The sequence below is a fragment of the Lachancea lanzarotensis genome, scaffold LALA0S03 (assembly GCF_000938715.1).
Source record: "Lachancea lanzarotensis genome assembly LALA0, scaffold LALA0S03, whole genome shotgun sequence".
Classification (NCBI taxonomy): domain Eukaryota; kingdom Fungi; phylum Ascomycota; class Saccharomycetes; order Saccharomycetales; family Saccharomycetaceae; genus Lachancea; species Lachancea lanzarotensis.
In genome coordinates this window covers 431,865-445,581 of record NW_019212881.1, presented here as the reverse complement: position 1 = coordinate 445,581, position 13,717 = coordinate 431,865, and the positions used below count along the sequence as shown (strand labels likewise).

Here is a 13,717-nt window from a genome sequence, read left to right as displayed (position 1 = left end):
CGCTTTAGTATATCCTCCATCCTCTTGATTAGAAAACGACAATTGGCGCCTCTGGTTTAAAGGAAAAGAAGACAAATAAAAATGACGGCCGTTATTACCCCTTCATTCAAACTCTCAACGACAAAAAGGGAAAATTACCTAAATTTTGCACACCTCCGTTTTGAAAAAACAGCAACACTGTTGTTTATTTCGACAAAAGCGCAGCAAATTGCTTGATATTTATTTCGCCCCTACCATCGCTCACTTCCCGCAGCATTTCGTCGACTTCGGCGTCCGTGAGCTTTTCACCGATCGACGTGAGCACATGCTTGAGCTCTGCAGCGGAGATCAGTCCGTCTCCATTTTTGTCAAACACTTTGAACGCTTCAAGCAGTTCCTGCTCGGAATCGTTCGACTTCAACTGGCGCGACATCAACGCCAAAAACTCGCTGAACTCGATCTTGTGGTTTCCGTTGACGTCGATCTCGTTCATCAGATCCGAAACCTCCGCCTCACTGGGTGATAGGCCCAAAGATCTCATCACAGTAGCCAATTCTGACGAAGAGATCGATCCATTGTTGTCCTTGTCAAAGAGCGCAAAGGCTTCCTTAAACTCGGCGATTTGTTCTTCGGTAAGATTTCCAGACATGCTAATTCGCGTGGTGCAGTCCAATTAGGTTCCAGATGGCCTGTTCGAACGGTCCGAGGGGCTCCGTGTAACGTTTTGGTTTGAATTGTGGATTTGGTAGAGTTTTGAACAGCTGTCAGCGACGACATTATATAGATATATATATATATTTAGACTCATTATTCGTGAATGATGATGAAATTTAAAAAAGGATCACGAGTACTTATGTACTCATAACAATTTGGTACTCGAGTACTCTTCAATGCTCAAATTTCAAGCTGTGTTAAGGTTAACTGACCGACAGGAGTTCAGCTTTAAACAGGACGGAGCTGGTGAATATAGAGACTTCACTGCACTTTGTAATGGTTCTGGAGTCAGTATCACCCTACGTTTGGTGGGGACTTGGCCTGTACATTTCTGTCCCGGTGCTTTTTTACGTAGTGGTGCCGTTTTTATTCTATGGAGACCGCGCGACCAAAAAACGCATTATCATCTGCGTTTTGGGCGACATAGGCCATTCTCCGCGTATGTGCTACCATGCACAGAGTTTCAGCAACCTTGGGTGGCAGGTTGAGCTTTGCGGGTACGTTTCGGACGAAAAAGCGCCCGCAGACATAGAATCCAATCCGAATATTACCATCCACGGTTTGACAAACTACAAGGCACCCGAGGGTCAATCGTTTGTGAAAACCGCGATTTGGAAAGTAGCAATTCAAATGGTATCGATCGTAAAAGTTTTATGGCGATTGAGGGGCAGTGACTATTTCCTTTTGCAAAATCCACCCAGCATCCCAATCCTGCCAATTGCGAGCATCTACTGCGTTTTATGCCGTTGCAAACTTATTATAGACTGGCACAATCTTGGGTTTTCGATCTTGCAGTTGAAACTAGGCTCTTTTTGGAACCCGTTGGTGCTAGTTTCGTTCCTCATAGAATATGCTTTCTCTAAGTTCGCAACCTATCATCTCACGGTCACTAACGCCATGAAAACATATCTGAGCGAAACTTTCGGACTTCCGTCCGGTCGTATTGAAGTTCTTTATGACAGACCTGCAGCTCAGTTTAGACCCCTAAAAGGAAATCGCACTGAGGCGTTGCAACAAGATTTCATTAGACAATACGTGCCTGCTGATTTCGATGTTAAGCAAAGCGATCGCATTCTCGTAACGTCGACTTCGTTCACGCCCGACGAAGACTTGGGCATTTTGATTGGCGCTTTAAAGATCTACGAAAACTCACATAAGAAGTTTGACCAAGCATTGCCGAGAATTCTGTGCTTCATTACCGGGAAAGGTCCTTTAAAGCAACAAATCGTCGAACAAGTTAAGGCTGAAAAATGGGATCGTGTTCACATCGAGTTCTTGTGGCTTTCTTCTGATGACTACCCAAAGCTTTTGCAATTATGCGATTTTGGCGTCTCTCTGCATACATCTAGTTCAGGCCTTGATCTGCCGATGAAAATCCTGGACATGTTTGGCTCAGGCCTTCCGGTGATTGCCTATAACTACCCAGTTTTGAATGAGCTAGTGCAACACAATGTCAATGGTCTGAAGTTTTTGGATAGAAGAGAGCTTCATGAAGCTCTAATTTTTGTTACCAAGGATAAACATGTAAGCGAAGTGCTCAAAACCGGTGCATTGACAGAATCCAGAAATAGATGGCAAAGCTCGTGGGAGAAATCCATGGAAAAGCTTTCGTTGATAAGACGTTAAAGAGGATCCTTCAGAGCGTTTTAAGCCGCGCTGTAAAATTGCACTAGTTTTTCAAGATCAGCGCTGGTATTGTCGTTCTTTAGAGAAGATGTACGGCACCCCTTGTTGTCATAGTACCAGAACTTGTAAAACTCTTCCTTATAGAATTCAAGAAATTCGTGGTCAGGAATTACGTCTTCATCTTTATCAAAGAGATTAGAGCCCTCATATGCGTTCGAAAATTCGGAAAGAACTTTCCACGTTAAAAACGTGTAGAATCTACTAACCAGTCTTTCATTGTAGCCACCGCCGCCTAGAAGAACTATGTTGGCGTTAGGAAAGCTACGCATTATCGTCAGGATGTTCTCAGCTAGGCCCTCGATTGTCAGCTGCCATTCACCATATTTGTCACCCATCAATCCATCTGCGCCGCATTGTATAATAACAACCTGTGGTTCGTGACTTTTCATACATGGCACAATAACTTTGTTGACAAGAACATTCAGGTCGTTGTCATCAAAGCCATGCAAGACTGGGAGATTGACCACATTCTTCCCTTGGCGAGCATCTTTCAGTGTTCCTGATCCGGGGAAGAATCCCGGCTCGAGTAAGTGCACGGATATGCTCTGAACATTGGCAGAATATTGAAAGGCACGTTCCACCCCATCTCCATGGTGCAAATCAAAATCTACATAGCTCAATGCCTTGATACCCAGTTTTCTCAACCTGATAATCAAGAGTGCAATGTCATTAATGTAACAAAATCCACTTGCCTTCGATCGAAGAGCATGGTGTCTGCCGCCATCCCAATTTATTGATATGGTACGTTTGCCCTGAGGAATTGCACGTTTTGCCAAAGCCAGTGTTGCGCCCGCTATGACTTGGCAGTACATGGGTAAGTATTCGAAAACATGACAATCGTGCGAAAGACCATATTTCAGTAGATTTTGAATTTTTCTTGGAGGACCATTGTTTTCATCATGTAATTCGTCTTGCGAAGATGGATCAAGTTGTATAGTCCCAGATCCATCAAAGCTGTTGTCCAAAAAGTACTTGTAAAGCGAGGCCCCGGAATCAAACCACGGCAATCTCTCTTCTGACAGTTCAGCATGCGCTTCAAGCCAATCGGTTGCTTGTGACGCAATTTTTGTAATGGTCTCATCGTCCACTGCATGAACGCTCCGTCCATGATCAAACCCTGAGCTTAACAATACTTCCAAATACTCCTTTGAATGGAATTGACGCAGTTCTGCGACTGAAGAGTGTGGCAATGCAAATACCTCGTCGAAATAGCTGAGAAGTCCATAGGAATTGAGCATACCGTAAAGAAGAGATGACTTTCCATTATTGTTGCACGGTAGAAGATCAGAGACCTGAGACTGAAAAGGCGATGCAGAGATGAAAAACTGCCCCATTTACGCCATAACCAGTGGTCTACAGTAGTCTTTCAAGCGTACAATTTAGCGAACTTTCTGTCTTTCAGTCAAGAGAATTCTTTTTACAGTGTTTGAGGTGAAGAGCAGTGAATTGTGAATATTTACTTACTAGACTTGAAATTATTTACTTCCAAATAAACATTGAATTTGCGCGTCACAGCTCTAATTCCTTGGCGGCCCAGGTTGGGAGAACGAACGAGGCTTCGTGAATTTGTTTGTTGTAGTAGCGGTACAATTCCACCTCTTTTTCGTCTGATTTCTCACGCAAAGGCTTTTTGACATCGACTTTAGCGTCTTTAGAGCACACCATGAACCCGATTTGACCAGATGGATAAGTAGGAATGGTGGTGTAGGCGTATTCTGCCACTGGGAAAACTTCTGAGCAGGCTTTCTTCAAATCTTTAATAATTGGCAAATGCAACCAGATGTTTTCGGCCTGAGTAGTGATGACACCGTTGCTGGTCAACGCACTGTTCAAAAGTTCAAAATAAGCTTTTTGAAAAAGAGTTTCAGCGGGACCCTCAGGGTCTGAAGAGTCGGTGATAATGACATCAAATGAGTTTTGGTAGTCTCTCAAAAATTGGAAACCATCGCCGATGTGGGTTTTGACCTTAGGATGAGAGTACGAAGCGGCCATATCTGGTAGATATTCTTTGGAGAGTCTTATGACAGCCTCGTCAATGTCACACAACCATGCTTCTTCCACACATTCGTGCTTGACAACTTCTCTGAGAACACCACCGTCACCTCCACCGATAACCAATACTCTCTTTGGGTTAGGGTGCGAATTCATGGCCAAATGGGTGATCATTTCCTGGTACGCAAATTCGTCTCTTTCAGTCGCCTGAATGACGTTATCCAAGACCAAAACATTGCCGTAATTAGTCGACTTGAATATCAAAACGTCCTGGTATTTAGACTTCTCATGGTGCAAGATTTTTTCAACTCTCAAAGTTATGGCTTGACCGGGCCACATGGTGTCAGAGATTTCTCTGAACCAGCCATCCTTGATGGTTGGATGCGTTAATTGAGCAGACATCTTAATTGAGTAAAAAAGACGTGGTATACGTGGATCTTTCAGTACTTGTTGAAGTTCAAGAAATTTGAGAGAAGATGAGATGATCTAAAATTTTGCAATCTTAATTAGTTGATATGGGCTTGTATAGAGATGAAAACATGATAAGCGAATAAGTAAAGGTGAAGCTTTCCGAAAGAGCTGAAAAGAGTGTCAGAATAACTCTCATTTATGCTTTACAATGCAGTTTAAGTTTGGAGAGTTTCGTGCGAGATTTGAGAAAAACCCATTGAAAAGTTAAAACAACGAGAAACTCCTGGCATCTATTCCTTGAAGGGTATTATAGTAATATCTAAGTACATTTTTGGGTCATTAGAGTTGAGTTGCGCATATTTTGTGGTTAATGCCAAGAACAAGGAACGCTTTGAGGTAGATGACAGGGTTTACATACCTTTCGTTCGTGGCGATTTAACCTGTCCTACGCGAGGTATCTAAAAGCTTGAGAACTATGAAAACGCATCATATGCTGGGATGTGTGTTTAAGACTCTGGTACGAATTCCACATGTTTCTCTTGCGCTTGCTTCGAATCGGTGCTAAAATGTCGAAATCTCTATCATCACGAAATGGCGACAGATTATATAAAAAGTGATATTTAACACACACTGCGAACCAGTAGTCGGCAATGGCGAAACAAGGAGGGAAGATGCTTGTTACGGCGTGTGATACACAGTTGAAGTGCCAATTACCATTCAATGCAAGCTCTTTTGAATTGTTTTTCCGACATTTTCCAGGTGGGAGGCATTTAACACCCAGAATCCTAACTAATGATGAGTTGGCTGGGTCAGTATAGCTTAAGATCTAGATAAATCGAAGCAGACAGTTTCATGCAATTGTTATGACGTACGACAACGTGTTAAGCATGAATTTATCTATACTAGCTCCGCACAATAAATTACAGTACCTTTTCGAAGCATTTTGACCAAAAAGAGCGTCAACAGCGAGCTGAAGTTTCCCAGTCAGTCTAAAAAATGTTCTTACCCACTCCTAATAGTACAGAACGTCCTTCTCCTTCACAAATTGTTCATTTTCGTTGACATTTTCTTGAACTCAACAACAAGCGTCACATCGAGCATAACATGCTCAAAATGGATCAAAAAATCCCTGGAAAAAGTGTCATATAACAACCTTAATTTTCATAATTGTTTAAAGGCCCTTGCAGTACCTCTAGACCTGTTAAAGCTAACCTTTTACTCCTATGAAGTCTGCTCATCACCGTTGACGTTACTTGTATGCTCATATATTGATCATTATCACTATCGGCCGTGTCAAAGACTGCCGCTCCAAATAAGACATCAAGCAAGCCAAGCCTCTTCTGCCATGAGCGATGCTTACGTCGAGACCCTTGGGCAGATGGTTTCTGTTCTTCAGGAATACAAGCCTGGCTTAGTTACTTTGGACAATGTCACTCGATTATGCAAGACATTACGGTTGGAATCTTTCACGGACAACATTGACAGCAACACAGTGCGTCTTTCTGCAGCATCAAATATCATTGTAATAGATATGGACTTTCTGAAAAACGAGAAACAGGTCAAGGACGTCAAACTGGTGCTTGCAAGTAACTTCGACAATTTCAACTATTTCAATGACGGTGACAATGGGAATATCTTATTCAATGCATTGAAGTGCTTTCCTGACTTACAAACGTTTTATTATAACCTGAAATTCTTATCGGTGCTGGACGCCCACTCTAGCGTCGAAACGGAAGCGTCCAGCTCTTCCAAAAGTGAAAAACTGGATCTTTTCAAATATTTCACTGAACTACCAGAACAACTGCGATCCTACTTCTCAGATACGTCTTTCAATGCAGAAATACGCACCAACGTCGATAACAGATTTGGGATTTATATTTGGAGTGAAGGAAAGCAAATCGCCAAAATTTCGATCGAGGAAAGCATTGGTGCAGACACTGATCGATTGTACGACTACCGTTATTCTGGTGGTACGTGGAATTGCGAAAGTCTTGATAACGTTGCTTCAGGCGTGATGTTAAGCTTGCAAGTTTGCGATTCTGATCTATACTTTCCCCAGGAGCTCATTTCTGAAGATTTAGTGCTGGATGCTGAGTACCAGAATTCGTTTTCCGTGGTAAACCACCAAAAATCGATTCATCTCTACAATGAGACAACCACTTCTTTCATACAGGCCTCAAAATTCAATATCAGCAACGATAAGATCGAACTCCTGGCGGAACTTCTCAAGTGGGTCGGTTGGTGGCAGAATGTGCTCTCCAAAGTGCTGCAAACCTTGAAATGTCCACAGCCTTCAATCGAGCCGAAAAGACGCACTTCTTCGAATTCCAACTTGATGGCATCGCGAAGGCGTGCAAGCACTACTCGCCGCCGCAGATCCTCTCAAATGGGTCACCGTCCCAGCCTGAACGAATCCAGTATGATGAAAGACGGTGGGCTACAGCAATTTACTTTGAACGAAGTGATGAGCCAAGCTGTCATCGAAGATGAGGAGCCTTCCGAGAAAACCGACCTTGTTTTAAATGAAGATTCTGTGACTCTCGGCAACGAGCGTTGTGATAACAGGATGGGGCTGCCAGAATGGGAAGCATTTATGCTCAAGTTCTCGGAAGCCGTTGTGTAGCGAAGAGGACGACAGCGTTATGAAAAAACGGCCTTCTTGCATGCATACATATAAATATATAAAAGGTTACTAGATCAGGGAACCTTCCACAGTCCTACCAGTCAGAGCTGATACTGTTGGGCGAGTCTAATACCTTGTGCCACGTTTTGCACACGCGCGTCTAGCTTGTAGCCCTGTTGAGCTAGTTTTTCCATTTCCACTGCGAAGGATTTCAATGGCACCGTGAAGCACTCAATGAACTCGTTTTCCTCGAGCTCAGTTTGCGGGTTTTGGTTCTCAGGAGCCGTAACATCGACTTCCACCGTTACCAGGGACAAGTTGGTGTTAGTGAAGCCCGGGTCATTGAAGATGATAGGTGTTTTACTGACAATCTTACCAGAATATCCCGTTTCTTCTTTCAGTTCGCGCAATGCTGCCACGTCGACCGATTCGTCTTTGTCGATCAAACCTGCAGGCATCTCGATACAAACACCCTCGACAGGTGGTCTGAACTGTTTTTGAAGTAAAATTTCCGGTTCTTTGCCCGGAGCTTTCAAAATTGCCAGAATTCCAACTCCGTCAATTCCACCACTGTTTCTGGTTAGTCTCACCGCACTATCCCATTGTCTCTTGTTTCCAGCTGGGTCTATGTACTCTAGTCTCTCTAGTCCTATCCACTTGCACTCATCTGCGTTCGACACCGAATATGACTTTAAAAACTTGGCATCTTCAGGTTTTCCCTTTGCACTCATTGTATATCTAAAGCTACGTCTTCCAATTGATACGAACGGTCTACACAGCCCTAAACTGATTGTAAATGCTGCTCTTGACATGTAAAACCCTATTGTCAAGTGTGAATGGTCAATAAGATTGAGATATCAACTTATAAAAGCTAACAAACACACTGCTCCAAAAACAAGAGATTCCATTCAAATCAGTCCAAGAACTAGCCATTGCCGGAACTTTGAGCCACTTGAAAAAGCCACCGGAACTTCAGTTGATGATGACTTCTGGAGACTCGAGCACAATTCAAGTTAAGGCTCAAATCCAGCAACATCTGGTCGAATCTGGAAACTACGAAATGTAGGTAAAATTGTACACACACACACATATATATACATACGAGTCGTGCATTCTGAAACGAAGGGGCAACAATACGATAATTATGTGGGTACAGTCCGCAGTTTCAGGCCGATCGTTTCACATTTATTAGTCTTACTAACAAGGATTGGTTTCTAACGCTAGAATCTCAAACAATTTGAGTCAAAGGCTGCTACAGGAAGGCTGGACCGATCAGGTCAAGAAATTAACGCAAGATGAAATCAGCAACGATTCAAGTGCTACGTTTACTCAGATTTTGTCGAAAGTCGAGCCCAAAGCAAGCGGTATGTTTCTACAGTGTTGAATGCAGGCTCTCAGCCTAACGTGGGATCGAAAATTTACTAACCATTCATATGTGTCTTTAGAACTTGTGTCTGAATCCACGAAACAAGAGATTCTCGCCAAAATCGAGGGATTCCTCGCAGAAATAGTCGACACCGAATAAAAAAAGACCTTACTGCGTTCGTTTCCCGTTCTTTAGTTTTTCATTTTTATAGTTACATCCACTACATCTCAATCGTCATAGTTTTCATCTTCTTCGACCTCGCGCACAGCTCTTTCGTTAACGGCAGGCTTCGAGTCGCCGTTCTGGCCGGATTCAGGCTCGTTGAGCAACGATTCTTGCTCTTCCTCTTTCCGTAGTTCGGCTTCTTCACGAAGTTTCTCAATTGCATCAGGACTCGCCTTAATAACGGTCTGATCTTCAGGCAACGGAGGATTGGCCTCAGGTTGCGACGCAGTAGTATCAGGTTGTGTCTGCTCGGACTCTGTAGTTCTATCAGTGATCTGAGTTTGAGAGTTTTCCTGTACTACTGGGGGTTCAGCAGTCGGGGCATCACCTTCAGGCTCTTTTGCAAGAGGCGCTGGGGCTTCCTCTGGCCCTTCTGAAGCGTTTGTGATTGGTGGTGCACCCGAACGACCTTGAGCCGAAATGGTCTCCTCATCGCCAACCACCGAGGGCGTTGGCACAGGTGTTTGTGCTGGTGTTTGTGCAGCGGCCTGAGTAGACGGCGCGGATTGTCCAGTAGCCCGTGTAGGCGTTTGCGTAGAGTCTTGATCTAAAACAGAAGCAACGGATACCGTCCTGGGTTTAGTGGAGGATTGTGGAGATTGATTGCGTGGTTGCTTGGAAGTAGAAGCGTTGCGCTTGTGTTTTTTCGGTTGTGAGCTTTCTGAGGCAATGGACGCTTTCCGACTTCCGACCGTGGTTGGAGTCACTGAAGAAGGCGTAGCCGCATTGGAAACAGCCGCATTCACAAGCGTGTCCATCCCCGCCTCTATAGGCCTCTTTTGAGGTAGAGTAGGAGCGGCAGCGGCAGTATGAACAGTTGGATTCATAATTTGAGGTAATGAACTAGGGTTCATAGAGCCTTTTACATCGCGGAATGGACTTAACGTGCTACCGACAGACGAAAGACCTGAAGGCTGGGGAACTTGCGGGTACTGATGCCGCAGGTGTGCTTGTGGATGTGAATGCACGGCTAATTGGGGCGGTTGTGGTGGAAGCTGCGGTTGCGCCAAAGGTGGGTGTTGAGGAGATTGCTGCTGAGGAGCTAATTGCTGAGGAGGTACCTGAGCTTGCACATGAGTTTGCAAGTGGGCTGGTAAAGTAGGTTGCATTTGACCCGGTACCTGAGGTTGGACATAAACTGAAGATTTATTCAGAGGATTGCCATCGTCGGTAGATTGCAAGGTTGGTTGCAACATCACGGGTGGAGGATTCGAGACAGTCTGTGGCTTTGGTTGAGGAGGTAAAACACTACCCCCATTGGATTGGTTGGCCAATTGTTCGGTCAGAGCCTCTAACCTTTCCCGAATATGCACATTATTTGTATCGAGCCTAGCCGCTTGTTTATACGCATCCAAAGCATCCGTAAGCTGATTATTACAAGTCTCGTAAAGTGTTCCCAAATCATACCAAACCTCACTGATGTATGGGTTCAATCTAATAGCTCTGGTGTAAGCATCGAGAGCATCTCGATATTGAGAAATTTGATAATACAGTACACCAATAGAGCACCAAAATATTGGATTCCTAGAGTCCCGATTAACAGCGTGTTGGAACGCATCGTATGCGGCAGTATAATCATTTCTGACCATATGTATACGACCCAAATGGTACCAGGTAGTAGCGTCCGTTGAGTCAGTTTCCAACGACTTGAGCAAAAGGTTGAGCGCGGTTTGAGTATCGTAGAATTGAACATTTTGCATTCCATACAGACACCCCAATTGTTGAAGTACCTTTGCATGTCGCTCATTTTGGAGTAGTACGTGCTCGTATGCTTCCCGAGCACCTTGCCACTCGCTCATGCTTTCTAAGACGCTTCCCAGTTGAAACCACACATCCCATTCTTGTAATGGGGCAGGTGGTTGCGTCAGAATGTATCTAAAACATTCTAAAGCCTGATTCCATTTACCTTGGTGTTTGTAAATGATGCCCAGTCTAAAATAAATTTCATTCGCCTTTTCGAACTGCGGATCGAGCTCTAATACTTTGGCGAAGGCCTCTTCTGCGTAGTCCAAGGACCCATACCGATCGTACAAGATCCCAATACCGTGCCACAGTTTTGGTACGTTAGGATTGCTCAAATGATATAGTGCTTGTTGGTAAGCAGCGTATGCACGTTGCAAATCGTCAAGCATCAAATAACAGTGACCCAACGTTGCCCAAATGTCGCCTAGTTCTGGGTTTACCGATAAAGCACGTTGGTACAGCTCTGCAGCCCGTTGGAACATATCACGCGATCTGTATAGATGCGCAAGTGATGTGAGGGCTTTTGTTGACGATGGATTGTATTGTAGCGTTGCATCATAGGCCATGGCTGCTCTATCTGCATCTCCCAGGGTTTCGGCCAAAGATGCGATCGAGAGCCAAGTTTCTGCCATTGACTGGGTTACTGGATCTGCCGGAATTTGTGGTTGTACTTGTACCTGAACGATGGGTTGAGCAGGAGTAGCGGCAACAGTGGCCGCCGCCGATGCTGGCGAAGCCTGTGCTTGTTGTTGCTGCTGCTGCTGTTGTTGTTGTTGTTGTTGTTGCTGAGGTGTGGGTTGCGTTTGCAACCCTACCGAAGGTCCCACAAGTCCCACAGGTCCCACGGGTCCCAGGGTACTATGCTGAGAGGGTAGGATATTCATAACTAGCGGTCAAGATCACACAACCTCCCAAAAACTAAAACCCCACGGCAAAAAAGTACGTCCTGATTTCCTAGATTTTTTTTTACCAAAAACTTCACCGAAAATTCTTGATCTAGGCAATGTGTTCACTGTGAAGACAGAACTTGTTCTATCGAAAGCTTTCTGTCGGCCCCACAATCCACGTTTCCGTCCCACCGCTGTACAAACTTTGTTTCAAAAGTCTATTGGGTGGTTTCGCTTAGAGCTTTTGCCGCCCTATATTGCCCAAAATTGGCTTGTTTTCGCCCGTTCTTTCGACCCGTATCCACTTATATGTGTACCTCGCTTCGTAACTGACCTTACAGAAACGGTTTGGATATGTTTAGAGTCGCTAATGGACCTTTTTTGCCTGCGTTTGTGTGCGCTTGTAGATGTTGTTTTGATGAACGTTAAGGTTAATTGAATTATTATACAAATTTAAAAGTCACCTGTCAGGGTAACTTTTTTTTTTCAAGATCTTTAAATTTCGAGTTATTCAAACGATATTTAAACACCGAGAAACACATGAGAAATGGAATTATTTAGCAGGTAGTTTGAATGTTGCGAAGATGGAAACTGGAACATCGGAAAGCTGGGGATGGAGGCTAAATTTAAGGTTTTCCAGCAACCCGCTTAGGAGTCTTTTTGGTTCCGAAAAATGCGGTGTCAGTGGATGTTTTTTGAATGCCGAGACGTCAGGAAACCGACAGAATGATCAACGGTCCCTGTTGTGACGACGTATTTCGGTTAAAGAAACTGCACCGTGTGATGCGGGTAGCTGCGGTTGATAGTGCTACGATCAGGTACCGAAAAGAAGAAAAAATCGGGAAGAGAGAGAGGCAGGGTAGGAGAGAGCCAAAGAGGCAAGGGAGAAGATAAAGAAAAGGAAGGACGGCAAGTAGAAGGGAAAGGGAGACAAAGAAAATAAATTTTAGGCGGGAAAATACCATTTTGTTGGGAAATGCTGTGAGAGGGAAAAAAAAGGTTTAGATGACGAAAATGATATTCAAGGTTTTGGAAACAGGTGGCGGAGAGGAGTTGCTAGTTGTATTGGACGAATAGAAACTATTCTAAGGAATCGATGTATGAGAGCCCCTTTAGCGAGTTTGGTGGAGAAAGACTGGCTGGCGCGTCATAAAAGTACAAAGTGACAACCGTACGACATCAACGTATTTGGCCAGCCAATGACGCTAGTGAAACCTGTGGCTACTAAGTGGATGTCAGAAATCGACGAATGGAATCTGCAAATGGAATCATCGTCAGAGCTTCAGTGGCTTTCTGAAAGTTTTCGTAAAAATGGTACCTACTTCGGCCTCACATTTTGTCAGAGCACACAGTTCACAAGCTGCACAATCATATGTTTGAACCGTTTCCCGTATTCCCTTGCGCGTCTTGGAACTTGTTTTCATGTTTTCGGCGACTAATGTACCTTTGAGGGTGGTGCTACTACTGCTGACGACACTTTAATAGTAAGTGACTTGAAATTCGATTTCTTTGGAAAAAACGAGATAGTTTGTACCCAAATTTCGTGCCAAGCGCAGCTGGTTGGTGTATCTGATGGTGAGGGAATTGGCACTGCTGTGACAAAATGGGCGAGGGTCCCGAAGTGCACTACAGAGATTTTACGATGAAACTTTCGTATTTATATCACGTGACCAAATTGTTGAAGTGACCGGGTGGACAAAAGTGATAAGGCTATGGACGCTTCAAATGGTACCTTGACTACTTTCTGTGAACGCCAGGCTCTAGCAAGGTGACAAACGGTATCCACCCGTTGTCCACAGGGACGCTTTGCATTGTGTGTTCAAAACTGGTCCAGCTTACTTTTCAATTTTCGTAACATCTTAACATACCGAGAAACGGTTGATAAGTCTCTCGGCTCATGCTCAACCTCTTGGGGAGCATGTTTACCTCCGTTCACAGATCAAACAGCTTCACCTACACTTGATTGAAAAAATGCTCCTCATCACGTCGAGTGAGATCAGCACCTGTTAATTTCTTCTATTTTCCATCCCATTGAGTACTCAAACTCATCCAAATTTTTAACGATTCAACACCGCTCGATCTCTTGATTCT

General features: G+C 44.2%; 8 protein-coding genes across 8 annotated transcripts; 3 read left to right on the top strand and 5 right to left on the bottom strand.

Annotated features, from left to right (window-relative positions):
* Window positions 1-184: 184 nt before the first annotated feature.
* Window positions 185-628, bottom strand: CMD1 (LALA0S03e04940g1_1; the record flags this gene model as incomplete). The annotated part of the gene is made up of 1 exon (XM_022773274.1): window positions 185-628. The coding sequence occupies one exon, from the start codon at window positions 626-628 to the stop codon at window positions 185-187; it is 444 nt and encodes a 147-aa protein (XP_022627765.1).
* A 341-nt stretch (window positions 629-969) lies between these two features.
* ALG1 (LALA0S03e04918g1_1) lies at window positions 970-2,319 on the top strand (the record flags this gene model as incomplete). The annotated part of the gene is made up of 1 exon (XM_022773273.1): window positions 970-2,319. One exon carries the CDS (start codon window positions 970-972, stop codon window positions 2,317-2,319), a length of 1,350 nt encoding a protein of 449 aa, XP_022627764.1.
* A 20-nt stretch (window positions 2,320-2,339) lies between these two features.
* On the bottom strand, window positions 2,340-3,713 carry HOS1 (LALA0S03e04896g1_1; the record flags this gene model as incomplete). Its single annotated transcript, XM_022773272.1, has 1 exon — window positions 2,340-3,713. The coding sequence occupies one exon, from the start codon at window positions 3,711-3,713 to the stop codon at window positions 2,340-2,342; it is 1,374 nt and encodes a 457-aa protein (XP_022627763.1).
* Window positions 3,714-3,888: 175 nt separating this feature from the next.
* Window positions 3,889-4,773, bottom strand: SPE3 (LALA0S03e04874g1_1; the record flags this gene model as incomplete). Its single annotated transcript, XM_022773271.1, has 1 exon — window positions 3,889-4,773. The coding sequence occupies one exon, from the start codon at window positions 4,771-4,773 to the stop codon at window positions 3,889-3,891; it is 885 nt and encodes a 294-aa protein (XP_022627762.1).
* Window positions 4,774-6,127: 1,354 nt separating this feature from the next.
* MED1 (LALA0S03e04852g1_1) lies at window positions 6,128-7,405 on the top strand (the record flags this gene model as incomplete). The annotated part of the gene is made up of 1 exon (XM_022773270.1): window positions 6,128-7,405. The coding sequence occupies one exon, from the start codon at window positions 6,128-6,130 to the stop codon at window positions 7,403-7,405; it is 1,278 nt and encodes a 425-aa protein (XP_022627761.1).
* A 101-nt stretch (window positions 7,406-7,506) lies between these two features.
* YSA1 (LALA0S03e04830g1_1) lies at window positions 7,507-8,217 on the bottom strand (the record flags this gene model as incomplete). Its single annotated transcript, XM_022773269.1, has 1 exon — window positions 7,507-8,217. One exon carries the CDS (start codon window positions 8,215-8,217, stop codon window positions 7,507-7,509), a length of 711 nt encoding a protein of 236 aa, XP_022627760.1.
* A 170-nt stretch (window positions 8,218-8,387) lies between these two features.
* On the top strand, window positions 8,388-8,930 carry SUS1 (LALA0S03e04808g1_1; the record flags this gene model as incomplete). Its single annotated transcript, XM_022773268.1, has 3 exons — window positions 8,388-8,467; window positions 8,630-8,769; window positions 8,851-8,930. 3 exons carry the CDS (start codon window positions 8,388-8,390, stop codon window positions 8,928-8,930), a joined length of 300 nt encoding a protein of 99 aa, XP_022627759.1.
* A 68-nt stretch (window positions 8,931-8,998) lies between these two features.
* Window positions 8,999-11,623, bottom strand: CYC8 (LALA0S03e04786g1_1; the record flags this gene model as incomplete). The annotated part of the gene is made up of 1 exon (XM_022773267.1): window positions 8,999-11,623. The coding sequence occupies one exon, from the start codon at window positions 11,621-11,623 to the stop codon at window positions 8,999-9,001; it is 2,625 nt and encodes an 874-aa protein (XP_022627758.1).
* Window positions 11,624-13,717: the final 2,094 nt, after the last annotated feature.